The sequence below is a fragment of the Morone saxatilis genome, unplaced genomic scaffold (genome assembly GCF_004916995.1).
Source record: "Morone saxatilis isolate NCDOM2014 unplaced genomic scaffold, NCSU_SB_2.0 Contig1, whole genome shotgun sequence".
Lineage (NCBI taxonomy): Eukaryota > Metazoa > Chordata > Actinopteri > Moronidae > Morone > Morone saxatilis.
This window is the reverse complement of record NW_023339651.1, coordinates 15,298,480-15,318,848: the sequence shown is the minus strand read 5'-3', so window position 1 is coordinate 15,318,848 and position 20,369 is coordinate 15,298,480. Positions and strand designations below refer to the sequence as shown.

General features: G+C 39.8%; 3 protein-coding genes and 1 long non-coding RNA gene across 12 annotated transcripts in view; 1 reads left to right on the top strand and 3 right to left on the bottom strand.

Moving 5' to 3' along the window:
* kctd17 (potassium channel tetramerization domain containing 17) overlaps positions 1-3,961 on the bottom strand; it is a 19,159-nt gene extending 15,198 nt beyond the window's left edge. For 4 of the 7 annotated variants that reach the window (XR_004796650.1, XR_004796651.1, XM_035659682.1 and 1 more), the window contains exon 1: positions 3,481-3,960. Coding sequence is in view for 5 of the 7 variants with exons in the window: in XM_035659682.1 (XP_035515575.1) it covers positions 3,481-3,837 (357 nt within the window). In the remaining 2 variants the exon portion in view is untranslated. Of the gene's footprint in view, positions 1-3,480 lie in introns of all 7 variants that reach the window. The other 3 variants (XM_035659660.1, XM_035659674.1, XM_035659667.1) reach the window with 3 other exon arrangements.
* A 4,667-nt stretch (positions 3,962-8,628) lies between these two features.
* On the bottom strand, positions 8,629-11,046 carry LOC118326845 (parvalbumin alpha-like). 2 transcript variants are annotated; one of them, XM_035659977.1, is made up of 5 exons: positions 10,950-11,046; positions 10,375-10,441; positions 9,637-9,769; positions 9,183-9,292; positions 8,629-9,067 (listed from the first exon to the last, which is right to left on the bottom strand). In XM_035659977.1, exons 2-5 carry the CDS (start codon positions 10,433-10,435, stop codon positions 9,042-9,044), a joined length of 330 nt encoding a protein of 109 aa, XP_035515870.1. In that variant the 5' UTR covers positions 10,436-10,441; positions 10,950-11,046; the 3' UTR covers positions 8,629-9,041. The 2 variants fall into 2 exon arrangements, with proteins under 2 accessions (XP_035515870.1, XP_035515878.1); XM_035659985.1 differs by lacking the exon at positions 10,950-11,046 and having other exon boundaries at positions 10,375-10,462.
* Positions 9,184-9,764, top strand: LOC118326875. Its single transcript, XR_004796661.1, has 2 exons — positions 9,184-9,330; positions 9,504-9,764. It is a non-coding gene; the product is annotated as an uncharacterized LOC118326875 (long non-coding RNA).
* Positions 11,047-15,284: 4,238 nt separating the features above from the next.
* LOC118326829 (parvalbumin, thymic-like) lies at positions 15,285-17,524 on the bottom strand. Of its 2 annotated transcripts, XM_035659952.1 has the most exons (5): positions 17,382-17,524; positions 16,968-17,211; positions 16,666-16,798; positions 16,389-16,498; positions 15,285-15,557 (listed from the first exon to the last, which is right to left on the bottom strand). In XM_035659952.1, exons 2-5 carry the CDS (start codon positions 17,026-17,028, stop codon positions 15,529-15,531), a joined length of 333 nt encoding a protein of 110 aa, XP_035515845.1. In that variant the 5' UTR covers positions 17,029-17,211; positions 17,382-17,524; the 3' UTR covers positions 15,285-15,528. The 2 variants fall into 2 exon arrangements, with proteins under 2 accessions (XP_035515845.1, XP_035515834.1); XM_035659941.1 differs by lacking the exon at positions 17,382-17,524 and having other exon boundaries at positions 16,968-17,350.
* Positions 17,525-20,369: the final 2,845 nt, after the last annotated feature.

Here is a 20,369-nt window from a genome sequence, read left to right as displayed (position 1 = left end):
GCTGAACTGCTTCTCCTGTGTACTAACAACCCGAGCAGAGGCTGCTTTCGCCTGGTAGTCTGCCTGGGAAAAACATTTTAGCTGGCTCAACTGATTGAGGAGCCGGCATTATTGCATTGGGTTCAGTGGATTTATTCCGTAAGAAAATATCGACACACTTTCCAGTATCGCGGTATTTTGTTTTGTGATATCGTATCAATTCTCAAAAACACTCTGAACACTACTTGTGTTGAAACCCCCGTGGTGTATAGATAGCAGAAAAACTGTGCAATATCATCTGCAGAGTGACCTGCCAATACTCGCACCATTACCGTTATGTAGGTACCGTTACAGGGCTATCTGCAGGGGTCTGATGATTTGTAGTCAGCTGATGTTACGATATGCTCAACGTAGCTTGTACTTGTAGCGTTCATGGTGCCCCTCCCTCTGGAACTCTCTCCCCAAACCCATCCGTGACTGCACCGACCCTCCGCCATTCAAATCACTGACAAAAACACACCTTTTTAAAGAGTCTAACGTGTTTTTTAACGTATGTAATGTACTGTTTCATAATTGTCTTTTACCTATTGATGTTCTTGTATTCTTCTTTTATTATATTGTACAGTGTCTTTGAGTATTCAGAAAAGCGCTTTTTAAATAAAATGTATTATTATTATTATACATCTTTGCTAGTTTGACAAGCTGAGAGGAATAAACTGAATTAACTTGGAAAATGATAATTTAATGAATGAGATTTTCCCCCCCGGTTAACTGTGCATCCAGTCTGTTGTATCGTTCATGCTTGTGTGCATTCCCAGCTGCTAAACTCAGTGGGTGTTACTGATTCAAAGAAACATGGTTTGCATTCACCGTGAAGCTTCTGAGGGAAACAACCGCTGAATAAAAGCTCATTTTAAAAACATTTTCCTTGTGATTTCACATTTCTACTGTAATTACTCTTACAACAGAATTAATTAGAAGCATGCGACTATCGAACCAAACTACATTTTCCTTTGGCTACTGGACTGCAGCTCTGCATGTATCTGACGACCTGAGCTGCAAATATATTGTTGCTCCGTAAAATGGTGTTTCATTGTCGACTTAAAAATCTGAATCTCTGCGTGTAATGCGAAGGTACATACCTTTACTACCAACTCAACAAACCCCTTATAAAAAAACTGAAGCATGTCTCTCTCTGGTAATCTGGCATCAAATCTATACTTATCAAGTCTTTTTCTCGTGTTGCATCCATTAATGTATATACACTAAAGACTGACACAGGTGGCCGTGTTAGATGCCTGACGAAAAGCAGCTCTGACGCTCCCCGAGCATCATGTTCATAGGTCACACCTCGCAGGACTCAGAGACTCGCCTACAGCTCAGCACTACGTCTCTCCAGATTCAACAGTTAGCGATAAGGAGCCGAAGTAAAAGACGCAGACGAGAGAGGACGGGCCGACGACGGCGAAAGAGCGGCGCTGAGGGAAGGAAAGAGATGCAGGTGTGTGTTTGTGCCTGTGTGAGAGGTTTGGTGTGGGACTGTGTGTCTTAAGGCAGCGCAGAGGGAGCTCTAGACGGGTCGCGGCTGAAGGTCACATGGGAATATTGTTTCCACAGAGCCGAGTGGTGCAGCAGGGGAACAGTCCTCACTGCTGCTGGGTAAAAACCTCCCAACTCCAATTTTGGTGGTTGTTTTTTTTGGCTTAGTCATTTGAGCTGGAGGAAGACCTGCTCTGCTGCGAGCCACAGACATGTGACGATGTTTGAGCCCCTCCGCTGGACAACACAACTAAACCACGCGGTGTGGACGGTTAACACGGGCTGATAAGGCTTTTGGCGAGAAGACAATGTATATTTTGAGATTATATACATGTTTTCACTGTCAGATATTCTTCCAGCAGTGTGGTTATCTACTGTGGTTCAGCAGTATTCAGACCATTATGGGCGATGCTGTAAATCAACCGCAGTGTTTTACAGCACTAATGGATTTTTATAGGATTTTTGCGGAAATGTGACACATTTTCTTTTAATCTTTAACTTTATATATTCCATTTAAAGTGAAAAGACAATCTGTTATATCCATATGTTCTTGAATTGGTTTTCAAAAGAGGGATCCCCTCCTCTCTTGCTCTGTTGTTTCTGCCATTTTTTCCTTGTTTAAGTTTTTTCTGGGAGTTTTTTCTTTATCCGAGTCAAGGTCTAAGGACAGAGGGTGTCATATGCAATATTTCAGATGTCCAATGTTCAGTTTACTATTATAAAAGTGGGAGAAAGACAGAATATTTACATTTGACGAGTATATTTTTGCCATTGTCAGCTATGAATACTGCTGTATAATGTTTATTGTTTTCTTACAGCTTCTCAAACTAGACTCCAGGCTGAGAGGAAGACCTACACCTTCTCTCTCTGTCACACACACACGCACAGCAAAGGCCGCAAGATAATAGAAATCTGCATCATTCATGAGACTTGCCAGCCCTGACAGTGTGTTCAGTCTACATGTGACTGGAAGACACACAATACACCTCTCTCTCTCTCTCTCTCCATAAGATGCCAGCTGTACAGATACTGACTGTGCAGCTCCCTGCAGAAGAGGAGGCACGTGTTCATCCATCTGACCCAAGCTACATTCACACCACAAAACGATGCTGAGGCACACATACACTGCTATACTGCTCATATACAGTACACCAGCTGGTAATTAGACAAGATTTCAGGACCAGAAGAGAGTTGTAGTTATAGGTTCTGGGAACTGCACACACAAAACACAGTTATATAGTTATATATAGGTCCATTAAAGGCTACTGTGATACCTCAGGAGACAGAAATAGTGCACAATTCAGCAATTATTATCTCACAATTCAGTCTCTATTTGGTATATTACTGATTTTTCTACCAACAAGGCCAACAGCAGGCTTTACTTCAAGTCAAGACCCGCACACATATTTTAGCCAAACCCTGTAGTCAGGTTGGAGTAAATACAGCTTTCATACCTCCGCTGTGTCTGTCAGAATAAAGAGATAAAAGACCAAAGTCTCCTGCTTTAACCCACCTGGTAAACCTTACCCACCTGTCAGGGTGTAACACGTTATCACGGGGTGAAAGACACACCAATGTACACTCACTACTGAGGGCAACATGAGTCACTACAGGAATGTTATAAAATGTTATCGGGGGGTTTTCACCAGCTTTGTCCCCACATAAAACCAAAGAGGGTAACACGTTACAGTTACTCTTTAATACCGCTGTGTGTGTGTGTGTGTGTGTGTGTGTGTGTGAGAGGAATATTAGGCTAATTAAGATAAAATAATAAATGTCATAACAAAACTTTAACTTAGAAACACGTTTCCAAAGTCAACCGTGTTGAAGAAGGTCAGCGTTAACTTGGCTGACTCCTGCTAGCTGAGTGCCACATACACATATAATAATAATACCAAGCCTTTACGTTACAACGAAGTCACGTTAATCGTTATTTTTGGTTCACCGGGGAACCGGGCTCACCGTGTCTGAGTGCAGGTCTTGCTGTTGGCACAGCCGGTACAGGAACGAAGTTTGCTCCTTGAGGAGGGTCTGCCGCGTCGTGAGGAACACCGTGCCGCCGACGTTCAGCCGGACCCACTTCCCGTTATTCCCGCCGGTCGGGTTGATGACTGAGCCGTTACCGATGCTCTGCGACGCCGTCCCGCCGGGCTCCGTCGCGCTGGCGGTGGCGGAGGTCGCGCTCTCGCCCGCCTCGCTGTCTTTGTTGTTGTTGTTATTGTTGTTGTTGTTGTTGCTGTTGTGGTGGCGGCAGCCGTGGTGCGGCGACAGCGCAGCGACGTCCGCCGGTTCCCGCAGGTCGTCCGCTGTCGTTGCCATTTGGAAACAGCCGTTAGACGCGAAGTGAAGACGAGCGAGGGCGTCCGTCCGTGTCCGCTGTTGCCTCGGCTTTGTCTCTCCGTTACCAACCGAGCAGCTCCGCCCCACGGCCGCACAAACTCACAAACTCAGAGATCAGCGGCGTGAAGCTGCAGGAATGAGACGTAGTACATCCGAGAGGTACTTTCAAAATAAAAGCTATGTGTGCTCATTGCTGCCAAGCCTCAACATCAATTGTGTAAATACATGAATGTATAGATATTTAAACAGGCTGTACCTTTGTTATGTGGGCTGTTTCTGTAGAAAACCTAACCCCCATTAAGTATGGAACTTATTATTGTTTCAGAAAATGATTTAATTATGCTTCTTGGTTGACCTGTCCTTTGCACATCTACTGCTACAAGTAACTAATTTCAGTTTCATACTATTTGCAGTAATTTAGCCTAATTACTGGTTCAAATGTAGACCATAATATCAGTCATCAGTTGTCTGATAAAAAAAAAGTTTCTGCAAATCAAAAAGTAGCATTCAGTCCTATTTCTACAAAGTACCCAAGTTAAATATATATTTCAGAAGGATTGCTTAACAACCGGATTTGTCCAAGCGTCATGCCATCTTGGACAATGTCACCCACCCCCTCCACAATGAACTGGTCAAACACAGGAGTTCTTTCAGTGCAAGACTCAGAGATGCACCACAGAGCGGCACAGGAAGTCATTCCTGCCTGTGGCCATCAAAATGTACACCTCCTCCCTCAGAGTGTCAAAACTCTCATTAGTCATTAAACTGGTGCTGTTAATGTGCAATAAATTGATTAATGTGTAATACCTGAGTCAATGTGCAACACACTTTATTATGCTATTCTTCTAATTATTCAATTCTTCCTCGTAATTATCTATAACTTCTACAACACCACAATCTTAAATTCATTACTATTTCATTTCTGTCAGCACATACTGTGGAATATGTTTACATTTACTTACTCTATATAGGCTCTTATTATCTTATTATATCTCTAAGGCTCCATTTCTAATTCCATTTTTATTTTTACTTTTACTTCTATGCATATACCTTTACATACATTTCTATTCTGTATATTGTGTTAGATATTGTAATATAAATATTATTTATATTCTTTAACATGTGTGAGTAGAACAACTGTAACAAACAAATTTCCCCCCGGGAATCAATAAAGTATTTCTGACTGATTCTGACTTCTTTTGAAAAGTTAATTTAGATGGTTTATTCTGAAAGCAAAAGGTTTAGGTGGTCTGGTTTTCTCTGGCAAACTTGACGAAAACCAAAAAAAACTGGGTCTTGTAGTTTTTGTTAACTTATTATGAATAGAGAAAATAACGTAAATACATAATATAAAGGAGAAAACGCACCACAATTTACAATATATGACTACTTATGAATAATTGATTATCGTTAATATTTGCATAAAGTCAGTCAGATAGCTTTGTTCCAAACTGTGTAAACCTGAGTAGACTTTGCATGGACCTTAAAACAAAGATAACAAACAAATTTAGAATCTTTTTTTAATAAAATAATACCATTTCCCTGATGGACTAAATCCAAAATCTGTGCAACAAACTTTTACACAGTCTGTGACAACACTGCTGTTAAATCCATAATCCTCGTGTTAATTCCGAGTACACTGTCATAATACTGCCACTCTTGGATGGAGACTGAGAAATGGGAGTAGCAGTGATTTCTACAAAAAACATCCCACTGTGTCTAATGGCTGGTGTTGTTGTGATAAAACATTTTAGGATTCCCATGACCTGTTCTGTCTGACGCAATGTAGGCCGCACGCTGACAAAGGGAAATTTGTAGATGTGTGGGAGACCATGATGAGTAGAGAGGTTGAAGGATTGCAATGAGAACTGACGCAGGGCCCCCCTCTGCGTTGTGGGGCCATTTATTTTGTCTGCAACCAGCTGGACATCCATCTGGATGTCCTGTCACCTGTACCGAGAGACAGAAATGGGTAAGGAGGGCACGCAGGAAGGGGTGAGTGAGTAAAAGAAAGAAACTGAATGAAAGTGAGTGTAATTGCCCAAAATGTCAAAAGACAAAAGTCATCTCTATGTTGCCATAAATGGTAATTCAAGACCTGTACCTCTAATGTTTGGGTTCAACCAATGTGAGTTCCATGACATTTTAAAACCACTGATCAAATTAACTTTGACCTTTTTAAAGCCAGAAACAAAAGGAAAAGTATTTTCCCTCAGTTTCTTTTCTTTAACCTCTGCAGAAATCTCCAGACTAACACAATCATTTCCATATTAGCAGCTCTTTCACGCTTGGTAACCCACTGTACATATTTTAAACTCTGGGATCTTTGACTGAAAAATGCATCATTGCAAAACATGGGTTTTGTAGGTCTGTATCAGTTATTACTAAAACACTTAGATGTTTGGGGCGGGCATGTTTTGTTACACATATTTTCCATATTTGCAGACCATTTTCCAAAGTATGCTGTTAGTTTCCTTGGGCGTAGACAGTTGTTGTACTAAAATCGACTTCAGCTTGCTTTAAATAAATAAACCCTCACAGTGAACTATTTGTTTTCTTTGTTATTATTATTATTTCTCATGGTTACACCATAATTGTGTGATACTATATAATAATCCTAAAAACTCTCCCTGCTGGAACTTTTTAAGGATGTGTTATAATGTTCAGTGAAATGGATTGCATATCTATTCATTAAGTTGCTACCAGTACATTGATACTGCATTGACATAAACTACAGACTTTCTAGAAGGAAAGAAATCAAACTTACTAAAACCTTTGGAGAGTTAACATAAAACATACATGGTTTGGGCCAAAACAGAAAAAAAATTTGGCCACTGCAGTGCGGTGCTTTTATTTAATAAAAGAACAATATCAGTCAAGTCACATTATTAGTCTAACTATAGTTGCATTGCTTCTAGCATAAGACAGACACAGGCAACGCAAGAAGGAGCACAGGAAGCACAGTCTTGCTGGTGCCTTGTGGAAGAAACTAGGCAAACCTCTGGCTCTTACCTACTTGCACAGACAATAAATCCCTAACCTAACCCTATTTAAATGAAATAAAAACACAGGCAAAAGTAAAGCATCTCGATTTAACAGCTTGCAGGCCACCACAACAGTTTGTCAGGACAGGGAGCTTGAGAGCAGAGGCTGCTGGGAGATGAGAGGCCTGTCAGTCTCAAGAACACTCTGTCCTGTCCTCTCCTGCCCTCCCATAGCAACATGACGTGAAAGATCAAAGCAGCTGCACAATTAACACACACAAGTGTTGTGTAATGAGAAGGATGGTCTGTTTGAGAGTCTACTAAATCTCTATGGAAACTTGTCCTGTGAATTTTTACATAGCCAGGGTTTTAGTTCTAGACCAAGGTAATTATTCACGCCTTTCTCATTTTCCTCTTGTCTGTTCTTATTTCGCTGTCCTGTCCCATCTTTATATTATTATAAGTTACTTCACTCATGCTGAATTTCTCAGAGAAAAGTAAAAAAAAAAAAGTCGTAGTAGTTGTAAACTAATCTGAGAAACATCTACTTTTTAGATCTCAATGAAAGGTCACACTGATGATGAAAGGAAAGGTCTCTCGTCATAAGAGGGACAGAATATACTCCTGATTACACATAGGCTATATGGTAATGACTAGATCAGTCAATAGATAAACATGTTTGTCTTTAAGCAATTTAATGAGAAGAAATGTCCTTAACATATTGTAATTACAATGAATTTGGGGGTTTACTTGTTTAAGTTGTGTATTTGTAGCCATAGTGGCACGTCTGGGATGGCACTGTTGATCTGTCGCTCCACCACCTTGGACCAGACTTAAATCTCTGAACAACTTTTGGACAGATTGTTATGAGATTTCTGTCCCCTTAAGGATTACATGTAAAAACTTTGGTGAGCCCCTGACCTGTAGCACCATCAGCAAGTCAGAGTCATTTGAACATCTGAGCAATGGATTGGCTCAAATTTGTTTACAGACATTCATCGTTCCCAGAGGGTGAATCCTACTGACTTTGGTGATCCTCGGACTTTGAGATAAGCATGTGGTTTCAAATGAAATGTCTGGACAACTGTTATTGATTGCCATGACATTTGGCACAGTCACAGACACTCATGTCCACCATCATCCTGATACTGGATGATGTGTCATGAATGGTGATTTTCAAGTTTTCATTGAAATTATGCATTTTAATTTGACATGTTTTATTAATTATTATTATTATTATTTCTTGAGCACATTTAGATATAAAAATAACTAGTTTTATGAATTGAATCTAACCATTTGACAGTACAACTGCCTCCAGGGCCCACCAGATGGCAGCCCACTGGTTGAGAATGGCTGAGCTATACATCAGGTATCTATTGCTGTATTACTACATTACTGAGTCATTTTGCTGACTTTATGACTCTTCCTCACATGTGCTGCTGTTACATGAGATTTTAGCTGAATGTTTTGCATTTAGTATCACTGTCACTTTACATGATCAAGCTTTAGGTGAAAGGATTTGCATTTTAAGTTTCCTTAAAAGACACAGTTAAATCACTTGCTCTAATGTGATAATTTTGTGGATTTATCTAATAAACTAGTCAGATTTATGTAAAATGTGTTTCCTATCCCAGACCAATCATGTAAATAATCTTGTTTAGTGTAAAAACTAATAGTTAAGACCAATTCCTAGACTGTTGGTATGTTACCTTTAACTGTCAAAACTATCCTTTATGACTTTCTTTCAGCTCTTTTACAGTCATACTGAAGACCAGGGTCAGACTTCTGTTATTGAAAAAGAACCTTTATTGTTTTCTCATCGTCCGTCCGTTTCCCATAAAAGTGCATCATTTGATCTCACGGTAAGCAAAACTCACATAGTAAAACGACGACAGAAGTGAGAGAGAGAGAGAAAGACACAAGTCAACCACGCTATACACTTAGTCAGGTACATTCATTGTGGACAGCAAAGGGGTGAGCACGGTCAGAGAGAGAGAGAGAGTGAGAGGAGGGGGGGTAGCAGTTTGTGTGCAGTGGGGGTCAGGAGGGGAGGGAGGAGGGGGTGAAAGGTGTATAAAAGTGGTAGGGGAAGTTAAAGAGAGAGAGAGTGAGAGGGAAGAGGAGAAGAGAGGAGGAGTATGTCTTGGCTCAAGTTGTTCCTTTAGAGTAGTGAAGTAAGATGTTGGTCAGCTTATTCATTTAACCCTTGACCAAGGCAGCAAACTCTGCAGGGAGACAAAGAGGGAGAAGGTTTTTGAGATTTCAAGATGTCTGCAGATTTATCTGAAGCCTCCAAAAACTGGGCCCTCATGCAGTAAAAGTAAAGATTTTTTTTCTCACCATCAGCTCCGATCATTCCGTCGCCATCAGAGTCACCGGCCTTGAGGAACACCTTGGTCTCAGCATCGGTCAGAGCTCTGGCACTGGCAGAGAAGTTCTGCAGGAACAGCCTGGAGAGTAGGACCAGAGAGAAATACTGAGCATTGCAGTAAATATGCCTTTAGAATATTTCTTCTGCAAGATCACAGTGTATTTTGCATTATTGATAAGCAATTTTGAAGCTCAGAAAATTATTTTCCTTGTATTTAACTCTTGTATTTAAATTCTAAGGTGGCTATGTCTGTTCTGTTTTCTCCTCTGCTCTATGTCACCCTATACCAGAGGAGAGAGCTGGCATCCAGTCGTCAGGTAAGCTTTGGGGCTCTGACAATTCACTGTGGTCCAAAGAAAGATAATCCTTATGCTACAAAGGACTCAGAAAAGCTTGAGGTGCAGTCTGAGAGGTGGTGCTTACTTCAGCTCATCCTCCTCAATGAAGCCACTCTTGTCCTGGTCAATGATGGCAAAGGCCTTCTTGATGTCCTCGGGGGACTTGGCAGTCAGGCCGACCTTAGCAAAGAAATCCTTGTACTTGAAAGAGTCGGCAGCTGTGAGGAGACACAGAGACACGAAGTATAAGACTTTGTAGATATATAACACACTGTTTTGCTGAGGCAAATATTGTACTTTTTACTCCATCCATTTGACAGCTTTGGTTACCCTTTAGTTACCAGTTTCTTTTCAGATTCAGATTATTAATACAACATGTATTGTGATGTATTATTATAGATTAAGGTATCCAGCAGTATATAAAGTAGTAGTATTTCTACAGTGTTGTATTGTTACTTTTACTTGAGAAAAAGATTTGAATATCTCTGCCTCCACCTTATTTGCAGAGCAGTTTTTCTTCAGTAGGTATACTGATACAAAGTAGAACACATGCTTTCTGCTAAGACATATGGAAATTACATTAAAGTCTGCATGCCTGCTGCACTATTGACCAGTCCCAGGAAAGATGCAAGGTTTGGCCCCTTCTAGCTGGCTGTGACTATAATGTGGTGATGTGGTTCTGTCTTGAGTCTCATTCAGCTACAAATGAGTAAAGAGTAAAGAATCCAGGTCCTTTTTCTAGTGCGTGATTCTGTGCATGTGTAGCTTCCATCTCCTAAGTTGTAATACTGCATGCTGTGTCATATTTGTGGTCGGAATTTACCTTGGCAAGCCGCGAGGGCTGCAGTGATGTCAGCTTCACTCAGAATTCCAGCGAATGCCATTTTTAACTGAGGGAGGAGAGAAGAGTCAAGTCATCAGTTCACCAGTTCAGCTGTAGCAAATCAGACAGGATGAAGCAGTTTTACTTTGAATCTAAACTGTGTTAAGTTCCCTCGCTGCACTTTACAATACAGCATTCAAAGTTAAATAGCTACATCTAACCTTTATTATGCCATGCAATAAATTTCAATAAATTTTACAGTTCCTCTCTGTGAGTATTCCTCTCTGCATCCCCAAAAGACAAGGCACAAATGATCAGAAAAGGTAGTCCAATTTTTCCAAAACCAAGCCCTCCAAGGCATAAGATCAAATATCCTTTGCAGCTGTGTTTGGTTGGCAAATAGATTTTTTCCCCCATTTGGTTCCTTAGTTAGTCCAAAGCCAAACTCTGAGCTTGATGTTCAGAATCTGCCCCTTTCCTCGATTTATATCCCATTGCATGAAGTTGAAGCCCTGAACCCCTCTTTGAGTCAGGCAGTAGTGCCTAAAGGTCTGCAGCTCCTCAGTGAAACTCACCTTGGGGTTATCTCTAAGACTAGAGTGGATTCGCTCAGAAGAATCTGCTCACTGCAGTGAACCCCTCAGAGACTCTCGCTAGCTTATATACCTTCACTCTCCCGAAATATGATGCATAGGCTATGTAATAGACACTGTGTGCAAAGCAGTCAAAGCAGTCGGTCGAAAAATGTGTCCAGTAGACAGAGCTGTTCTATTTATATGCACATAAATGAAGATGCTTAAATGGTAGGCTAAGTGTAGGCCTATGCAAAAGTGCTTGATATTGCATAGGGCTAATAATATACGCTGCTGATTTGGGTGAAACCTACTCTGTGGCCATGTAGTTTTGATCTGTTAAACTGTGCACAGCTCCATGGAGAAAAGAATGAGGTAAACTTTTGTTGTAGATTATAAGGCTGGTTTCTATAGTGTAAGTTATTACAGCTACTTATTCTGGTATCATACAGGTTTGTTTATTAAAGCTGTTGATGCTGTTGTTATGAACCTAAGACTGTGTCAGAATATCAGAATGTTAAACTTTGTTTCCAAGACTTTTCTCATGAGTGATGTAAAGGTTTGTATTATGCCAGACCCAAACTTTCTAATATGACTTTTACATTTTATATTTATTGCGATGGTTGTAATTTAAATGTCAGTTTACATTGGCATCCTAATAAACCTCCCTTCTAAAGTATTACTAAGAGACTGCTTTAATAAAACAAAACAAAAAAAGAAACAACAACCATTACAAACATTTTAATTGTAATTGTTTGTGATTATAGCACAAGCCACCCTGTACCTTTACACCACAATCACATATGGTAATTAATTACCCTACGCCACAGTTTTGGCGAAAACGAGCCTGTGTGTAATTGGCATGCGTGAAATGTCTGCAATGACTTTGCTGGCATTCCAGTGTCAGAAAAGTCTAGTTGTTGTGATTGATTGTTGCCAGCTGTACATTTTTTAAAGACTTCTTTCTTTGTTATCTTCTTATCTTTTGATTTTAACACAGATTGCAACAGGTGTTCGTCCAATAACTAACATTTCTCTGTTCTTGCATGCTCATAAACAAAATAAAGTATAGGTCTATAGCTACATTTCTATGGGGGTTTTCTTATTATTTTAAAGAATAAATAGCATTCATGGCTTCTTGTGTCTTCTTCTGCATATTTTGGCTTAAATGTTGCAAATATGTACCACAGATTCATTTTCACCTAATTTTTTCCCCGTAAGTGGATCAGTTTGGATGGCTCTCTCTCAATGCATTAATGCATTTTGGTGTAAAATGGAATAGGGTAATATGATCATAAGAAACAAGATAATAAAGGTTTAAGATCACACTATGAGCTCCAGTGCCAAAGATGAGAAGGGTTTGATTGGAGATTGATACATCGTCATCATGCAGCCGAGGACCGTTAGCCAGCTTATATTTTTGGTCCTCTTACACCCATTCAGACCATTTCTCCTTATGGTGATGAAACTATTTGTGCTGCTATTTCAGGAAACATCGAAAACTGATATCATCAACATCGTTACCATTATCATAATCATCACTTCAGTTGCGTAATGACACAGAGTTGTCACATTGCACCGAACAATGGAATGAAATGAGGAGCTACTCCATATTTGCTCTCTCGGTTACAGACTGTTATGTGCCTATTGTACATCAGGTGGCAGTGTTGACATGATCCTGTGACTAATATCATAATAGAGTTAATATTGAAATATAAGCTCAATTAAATTGTTGGTACAATTAATCATATAACCTTTACTAATGACATAAATTCATATTATTTATTCTCACTTGAACCACAGCTTCAGTTCTGCATCTCTTAATCTCTTCATAAATCCTAAATATGTTGTATAATTAGTCACTTCCTTTATTTCTGTGTGTGATGTCTTAGCATCCACAAAGGGTACTTATAGTACATATATATATTTGTTTTGCTCCACTGCTTCTTTAATTCCAATCTTCTGAAAAGCTCTGTAAAACTGATCTTTGGCCTTTAACATTTGCTGTGGTCAAATGAGGTCTCTCACCTCAAACGACTCGGCCATAGATACTGTAACTATTCCTGCCCTTCTTCAATATCAGGTATAAAATTACAAATATCTCACAGCAGGGATGAAACCCATGAAGCGAGGCTTTTACCGTCTGTAATTTGAGATGGTGACGGATGATCCCCCATCATATTCTGAACTTTATGCTTGAAATGTACATTTATGATAAATTTGTGGGCTATTTAGAAAGCCACACCTTAATTTCCCATATTTAAGTGAGCATGTTGGACTGGTAAACACATTGAGATTTCATTAAGGCTTCATTTTAAGATATCAGCAACTGCATGAGAACCCTTTACTGTCATGCTAAGCAGCTGGAAGCTGCAGATATTGATTTTGCTCTAGTTATGATTACAAATGAACTAGGTTTCTCCATGTTTCACCTGAGAGCAGGAGTTTGTTCCATCATGCTGCAGCAGAAATAGAAGTGACCATAGAAGTGACCTATATTCTCGGGCACTGTGGCTTGCCATCTGAGAGAAAGTTGCAAATAAATGTGCTTCATTGACAGAAGTCCTGTAAATGTGCTGGCACAGAAACTCTATCCCCTCCCAGAGTTCCTCTGCTGGGTCACTGCAAGTACTCCTCACCTCGGACCAGCTACCGCTGAATCTCTGCCAGACACCCAGTCCTCCCATCACCCCATCACAGAGCTACTTCTCTGTCTGCCAGAGCTGCCTCTGGTCCAACTGTGTCCTACCTGTACCCCCCTCAGACCAATAAGCATTTATGGGCTCTAGTGGTTTTAAGACCAGGGTGCCAAAAAGCTGCACAGTGACTGGTATTGATCCAGGGAATCCTGTCCTGATGCGATTTGCTGACAACAAGATTAACGTAAACTGTTTCCCTGGAAGTGTAATACAAGACATCTTCAAAAGGAAGTTGGTGGTATTTTGTCCCTATATGAACTGACTGTAAGTACAATTTCAAGGTACTTACTTGATTTCAGTATGCTACATTACGCCACTCCACCACAGTTTGAAGGAAATGTTTTACTTACACATATACATTGCTACATTTATTTAATAGCTGTAAATAAAAGTATAAAGAAGCAGTTAAAATAACTTCCATCTGAGCCAACTTCATCAACATAGGTTAGTGCTTCAGTAAAAAAGACTCAATAACATAATAATATAGTAATGACAAAAACTATTTTGCAATACTTCTGTACTTTATACATATTTATGGGGAACTTTAAGTAGATCACATGAGTATTACAATGAATGTCTTTTGAATGACATATATAAAAAAGTAATTATCACAGTTTCCATCCATATCCATTGAATATAAGATATGCTTTTTTAAAGTTATGATCTAGTTCTGGAAACCAGTGACCAGTGGTGGAAAGAAACTAAATTTAAGTACTGTGTTTAAGTACAGTTTTGAGTATTTCCAATTTCTGCTACTTTATACTTCCACTCCACTAGAGTTCAGAGGCAAATACATTTATTTTTTTAAGTTACAAGTTATGATGTATTATTATAGATTAGCATAAGAGGGGGGAAATTCACAAGCTACTACAACTAATCAAAAGTATCTCCACCTTTACCAACATTAAAGTGAGGTTTTATTACATGAATTTATAAATCATTGTAATTTACTTCTAATTCATTATTCTGAAATAAGTCATGCTGAATAACTTTTACTTCAGCAACATTTTAATGCAGGACTTTTACTTGTAAGTTTGTGAATGTTGTCCACAGACTGAGACTGAAGATCCACTCTGGCAAAGACACAGTCAGATGCAGTCTTTGAGTGAAACACAAGAGGGACATGGCGACATACTGCATATTCAGCTGGAGATTTATGCTGCCTATTAGCTGTGTGCAAACTGCAGATTGAATGTCATGCATTTTTTTGGAAAGGTGACAGCAAGGTAAGAGAGAGAGGGTAAGAGAAACATGATTAGCTTGTTTAACATTATATTAAGCCACCATGAGCAAAGTCTAAGTTTATTTGATTTTATGGTTGTGAATATTAAAATAATCTTTCAACTGACCATTTCAAAGAAAATGGGTTAAATGTTCTGTACATGTTGTCTAAGTGTAAACATAATTTACACCGAATTACCCCATCTAAGGTGTCAAACTGAGTTTGCCAGAATGTCAAACACTTCATTTGCACAGTGGAAAGTTGCTCATGTTGTTAATTGGAGAAACCAAAGCCTCTTGCACAGGCTGGACCTCTCCCAGTGCTCGCTATAACATCATAACATGAGGCACACGAGAGAATTCTGCTCATCTGTTGACAAGTCTTTCTGGACATAACCTGGAAAAAACTATGACCATCTCATGGAGAAAAGAATTTATTTTTTTACACTTTTCTGGCAGGGAAAGACACATAGGACAGAGGATGGATTTAATTTGTGCTTATCTTTAATTACTTTATTACTGTACATTACTTTCTATTAAATCTACAACATATTTTGTTAATTTTAACATTTACGAATCCATGTTATTTACTGCAGCTAGTAAACATTATAAAAAGAGGTCCACCCTGAGATTACCACCACCACGTAGGGATCACACATGATTTATGAAGACTTGACCAGTGCAGAAAACTCTGAAAAAAAAACAGAAAGACAGATTTATAGATATTTTTTATTCTGCTCTTTCACATTCATCTGCTTATAATTTATATTATTATTATTAATAATAATAATAATAATAATAATAATAATAATACAATGAATTCCTGATATGTCATTAACCTACAATCACAACCTGACATACTGAAGTGCGTAGCTCTGGCAGTGACACTTTGTATGAGGTTGCTGCACTTCTGCTGCCTAGCAACCCAGTGAAACACAGCCATGGGGTCGAGGAGTGTTGACTTATTGGCCATTGGTTCACCATTAACTGCCATATTTACATTAAAGGACAACTCTAATTACTTAACTTGAGGATGTATCACAGTTTTTTACTATTTTGCTGATTAAGTCTGGTCCTTTCTGCTCTGTTTTCAAACTGCTAAAAGTGAAATTTTGGGCTTCAGTGAAAGAGAAAAGTAACAAATTTAGTCCCACTGACAACTTTAAGATTTAAAAATATTAAAATATTTTACGACTATGAATAGATTATTATATGTATATATGTAGATGTAAGGGAATGCTTGAATCGGATTAGTTATTTCTACTCTTAGCATAGAAAAAAAATAATGTGATCACTTCAGAGGTACTCCAATTTAAGTTAATTTAAGTAGTAGGCAGTTTGATAATCATGTCTTATTGTTTTCTACTTCACATTCAACAAACAGCTTTTTTATTCTTAAGTTTCTATTTTAGAACATCCTTAAGTGTAATTCATATAAGTTTAATAAAAAAGGGCCCTGATCTTAATCACCTTTCTCTAAAAATATGCATCTACAGACCAGTTGCCCCTCAGACTAGCTTACCTTCCCAGCCGATCTTCCCATCTCCATCTGAGTCTCCCTCCAGCAGGAAAGCTCTGGTCTCAGCTACAGTCAGAAGCCTTGCTCCTTTGGAGAAGTTCTGCAGGAACAGTCTGATAAAGAGCAGGCATTAAACACCACATTGAGAAAGAAGAACACACACAAACAACAAACAGGGAACTGAATGGATAAACACATCAAATGTACTGCATTTAATATTGAAACATAATAATGTCAAAGTATATATAATAATTCATAGGATATGTGTATAAAACTCAACTGTAATTCATCCTGTTCTATGAAGCCGCTTTTGTCCTGGTCCAAAATCTTAAAGACCCTCTCTATGTCTGTTGGGGTTTTCTTGGATAAACCCACTGTTTTGAAAAACATCTTTGAGCTGAAAGAATCCTTCGCTGAAAGCAAAATCACAGATAAAACTTGATTAGATCCAGTCGGTTAAAATGATAATATCCTATACTTTGATGCAACTACAGTGAAATGCAAAAAAAAACAAAGGCTTTACATCCTGTGACAAAAGCAATTTTCAGTGTGATCACAAACTCAACTACCTTCATTCCTCACCTTTACAAGCATTGATAGCTGAAGTGATGTCTGAGGCAGCGAGAAAGTCGGTAATAGCCATGGTGGTGGAGCCTGTTGTGGTGGATGTTGCAGCCTGGAGCAATATGTGACCACTGATGGGCAGAAAGAAACTACTGGTGACAGTGACTAGGCTTCACCCTCCTGGTGTCAGAAACCACCAGTGTCCTTCTGTCTGCTGTCACCTGCAGCTGACCACTTCAGCAAACTCTGTGTGAAAGAGAGGCTGAAAGATAAAGAATCTTGTCATTGTAGAAACCGTATTTTCCAGAGTGGTTACTCCGGGGGTCAGAGGTCACAGAGCCTTTAAAACTACCTAACTAAATTTCAATCAGGTAGCATCTGTCTGTAAACAAAACAGTCTGCGAGGTTATATTTGGTGCATCTGGAGGGAACCTGGCTGGCCTGCATTTCCTCTTCGCTCGTGTTTCCAGCCACAGTTGCTGCCTGCGCGTGGTCGTCCCTGGCAGTGTTTCCGCAGGCTGTAAACATCCTGTTATTATGGCCTCACTTTCAGGCTGCGCTCCATGGAGCTGTCTCCACTCACAGTCGCCTTGTTCCAACTTGTTACATTTAACATATGAAGAGCTCTGTTCTCAAATGAGTGTTTGTGTAAAAAATGCCTAACATGCCATAGGAGTATGATGACGATATGTCACACGCTGCCGGTGTATGTACGTTAAAAACAATGTGCATAATATATTTAGTGCATGCATCAGCTATATGTACATTTCTCACTTAATCTGAGTGTAAAGCCCTTTCTAAATTCTTAAAGGGGCAATTTTTTTTTTTTGGAGTGAGCTTGTATGAGCTACTTATCCATAGTAAGTGTATTTCCTACAGTTGATGGCGGTCAGAATGCCCCCAGTTTAGAGAAGCAGACAGGAGTACTGGTATAGCGACTGAAACCAAGCGATGTACTGCTATGGACTGGGTTAGCAACAACACATAGTTTAGCTACCTAACAAGGCCTACCTAAATAAATCAACATCAGTTGAAGAGTACGCTATATTTAGAACTTATTCATCACTTATCATCACTTATTTATGTTGCCGCCAGACAGCCCTTTCTGAAGTGAAACTGAAGCCGTTATATCACTCTCTCCAAAGCCACCTTGACAAAAACAGTAATTTGACCTTGCACAGAGTTGCTCATCTGCCACTGCCTTGATCCACAGCAACTGTTAGTTTGGATCCAAACTAATGTAATAAAACACCAAAGTCACTCAACACAAACAAACTAACTGATTAAGGCAGTAGTAGACCAGCAGTTCCTGTGTTCTGCAAGGTCAAATTGGCAGGCTATATACACCGATCAGCCATAACATTGGGAGCACTGACAGGTGAAGTGAATAACACTGATTATCTGGTTAGCATGGCACCTGTCAGTGGGTGGGATATGTTAGGCAGCAAGTGAACATTTTATCTTCAAAGTTGATGTGTTAGAAGCACGAAAAATGGGCAGCTTGAGTTTTTGAGTGACTTTGACAAGGGCCACATTTTGATGGCTAGACGACTGGGTCAGAGCATCTCCATAACTGCAGCTCTTGTGTGGTGTTCCCGGTCTGCAGTGGTCAGTACCTATCAAACGTGGTCCAAGGAAGATAAAGCGGTGAACCGGAGGCAGGGTCATGGACAGTTCTGATAGAAAGGTGTCAGAACACACAGTGAATTAGAGTTTGTGGGTTTGGGGTTGCATAACATTATGACCACCTGGGCACCCCAGCATCTACTAGTGGCAGAAGTACATTGATGTGCTATAAATCATTCGATGGGAGTCTCTGGAAAACCACCTGCTGAGGAATTCCCACACATGCAGGTGGCTTGAAAGTGTGCAACTATTACAGACAGGAAATAGTCTGGTTAGCTGGCAAAGTTATAGACTTTTGTTCTGGCAAAACACAAACCCTCCTCACAATATCTCTCTACACCACATTTGACCCCTTTTGTGTAACTGGAATGCACTCCATGTGATTTCGTCTCAACTCTTCCTGCCTGCTCCATTATAGTTGGAAAAGCAGTGTTTTTTTCACCGTTTCAATCCACATATGTCTTTATTGCTCCCATGTGTGAGGGGCTGCTGGAGCACTGTAGTAACTGCGTCATACCTGCCCTAACAGACAGCACGTGTGGGCCCAAGGCCTGGCCAGAGTGACGCGAACTTGGTTTCCTCAGGATGGACGACAGTGAGGCCTGCAGCAACCAAAGGGGCAGTGGAACGACAAAAACATCCTCTGCTCCCCCTCACGTACCTGCCCCCCTCAGCCTTGTCCCTTTCCACGCTCCGATGCTTGTTTTCAGGAAGACCAGGCTTCCTGCGTGATGGAGCGGTGGATGAGAGGAGGAAGAGGGGGATGGGACAGAAAGGAAAAGACAGACACAGAGAGAGATGGATAGGGATGAGGTGACGGTCCTGTGCACGTAGTGATTTGGGGGAGTTTGTTGCGTTGGTTGCTTCCCTGACAGCTACAGGCAGCTGTGAGGGAGTCTGAGAAAAGGGAAGATTACAGTACAAATCTTCTGCATAGATGAAAAACTTGAGGAGTCTTGTTATGTGTCAGGAAGGCAGGCAGGGTGTGGGCTAATGTGTTACTGAACTTAATTTTAGCATTTTGTAAGCCTGTATAGAAATCAAGTTGGGACTTGGACCTGGAGTTTTGTTCTTTCACATGTACAAACCTTCCTGTTCTTGTGTTGGGAAATACTGAGCAATGGGACAATCAGCACAGAACATAGACACCAGCAGAGGTGAGTATTACACAAACAGATGGTAGGTTGCATTTGACACAAATCAAAGAACCAGACAGCCTTTCATACTTTTCATCTATTATTCTATTATTATTCTATTCATCTTTTATCTCGAGTCAATCAGTGTGTTGCTCAAGGACACTGACAGGATGTATCATGGATGCATTCACACATACTAGCTTTTGTGGGGATTCATTATGTCAGATTTGTCTTGGAGGGCGGGTTTTTCCCCTGTAGCATCACATCATCGTTATTAATAAATAATAATATATTATGAGTATAACTGTAGAGATTGCTGGGTTTTTTCATTTAGGTAAAATCTAAAACAGAACTGTTCTTCAAGTTCTTCAAACAGCAGCATGAGATATTCACTGTTGAATAGTTGATTACGGTGTTTGTTTTTCACTTTCTATCCGCCAGTATCTTTGCCTTTTTGTTCATCCTCCTGCGACTTTTGCAGATTATGTTGCATCATTATTGCTCATGTCCATAGACAGATTTAACAATAGGTAGATACAGCGGGTAAAATAAGTATTGAACACATCACTATTTTTCTCAGTAAATATATTTCAAAATATGCTATTGACATGAAATTTTCACCAGATGTCGGTAATTAGAAAGCAATCCTGCCACTTGT

Excerpts from the sequence above, each read along its gene's own strand:
- LOC118326845 (XM_035659977.1), bottom strand. The coding sequence starts at position 10,435 with ATGGCATTCGCTGGAATTCTGAGTGAAGCTGACATCACTGCAGCCCTC. Across the intron at positions 9,770-10,374 it reads AGCCCTCGCGGCTTGCCAAG|CTGCCGACTCTTTCAAGTAC; the intron begins GTAAATTCCGAC and ends GTCTCCTCACAG. Across the intron at positions 9,293-9,636 it reads ATTGAGGAGGATGAGCTGAA|GCTGTTCCTGCAGAACTTCT; the intron begins GTAAGCACCACC and ends CCTACTCTCCAG.
- LOC118326829 (XM_035659952.1), bottom strand. The coding sequence starts at position 17,028 with ATGGCTATTACCGACTTTCTCGCTGCCTCAGACATCACTTCAGCTATC. Across the intron at positions 16,799-16,967 it reads AGCTATCAATGCTTGTAAAG|CGAAGGATTCTTTCAGCTCA; the intron begins GTGAGGAATGAA and ends TTTTGCTTTCAG. Across the intron at positions 15,558-16,388 it reads TGGGAAGATCGGCTGGGAAG|AGTTTTCTGCACTGGTCAAG; the intron begins GTAAGCTAGTCT and ends TTTTTTTTTCAG.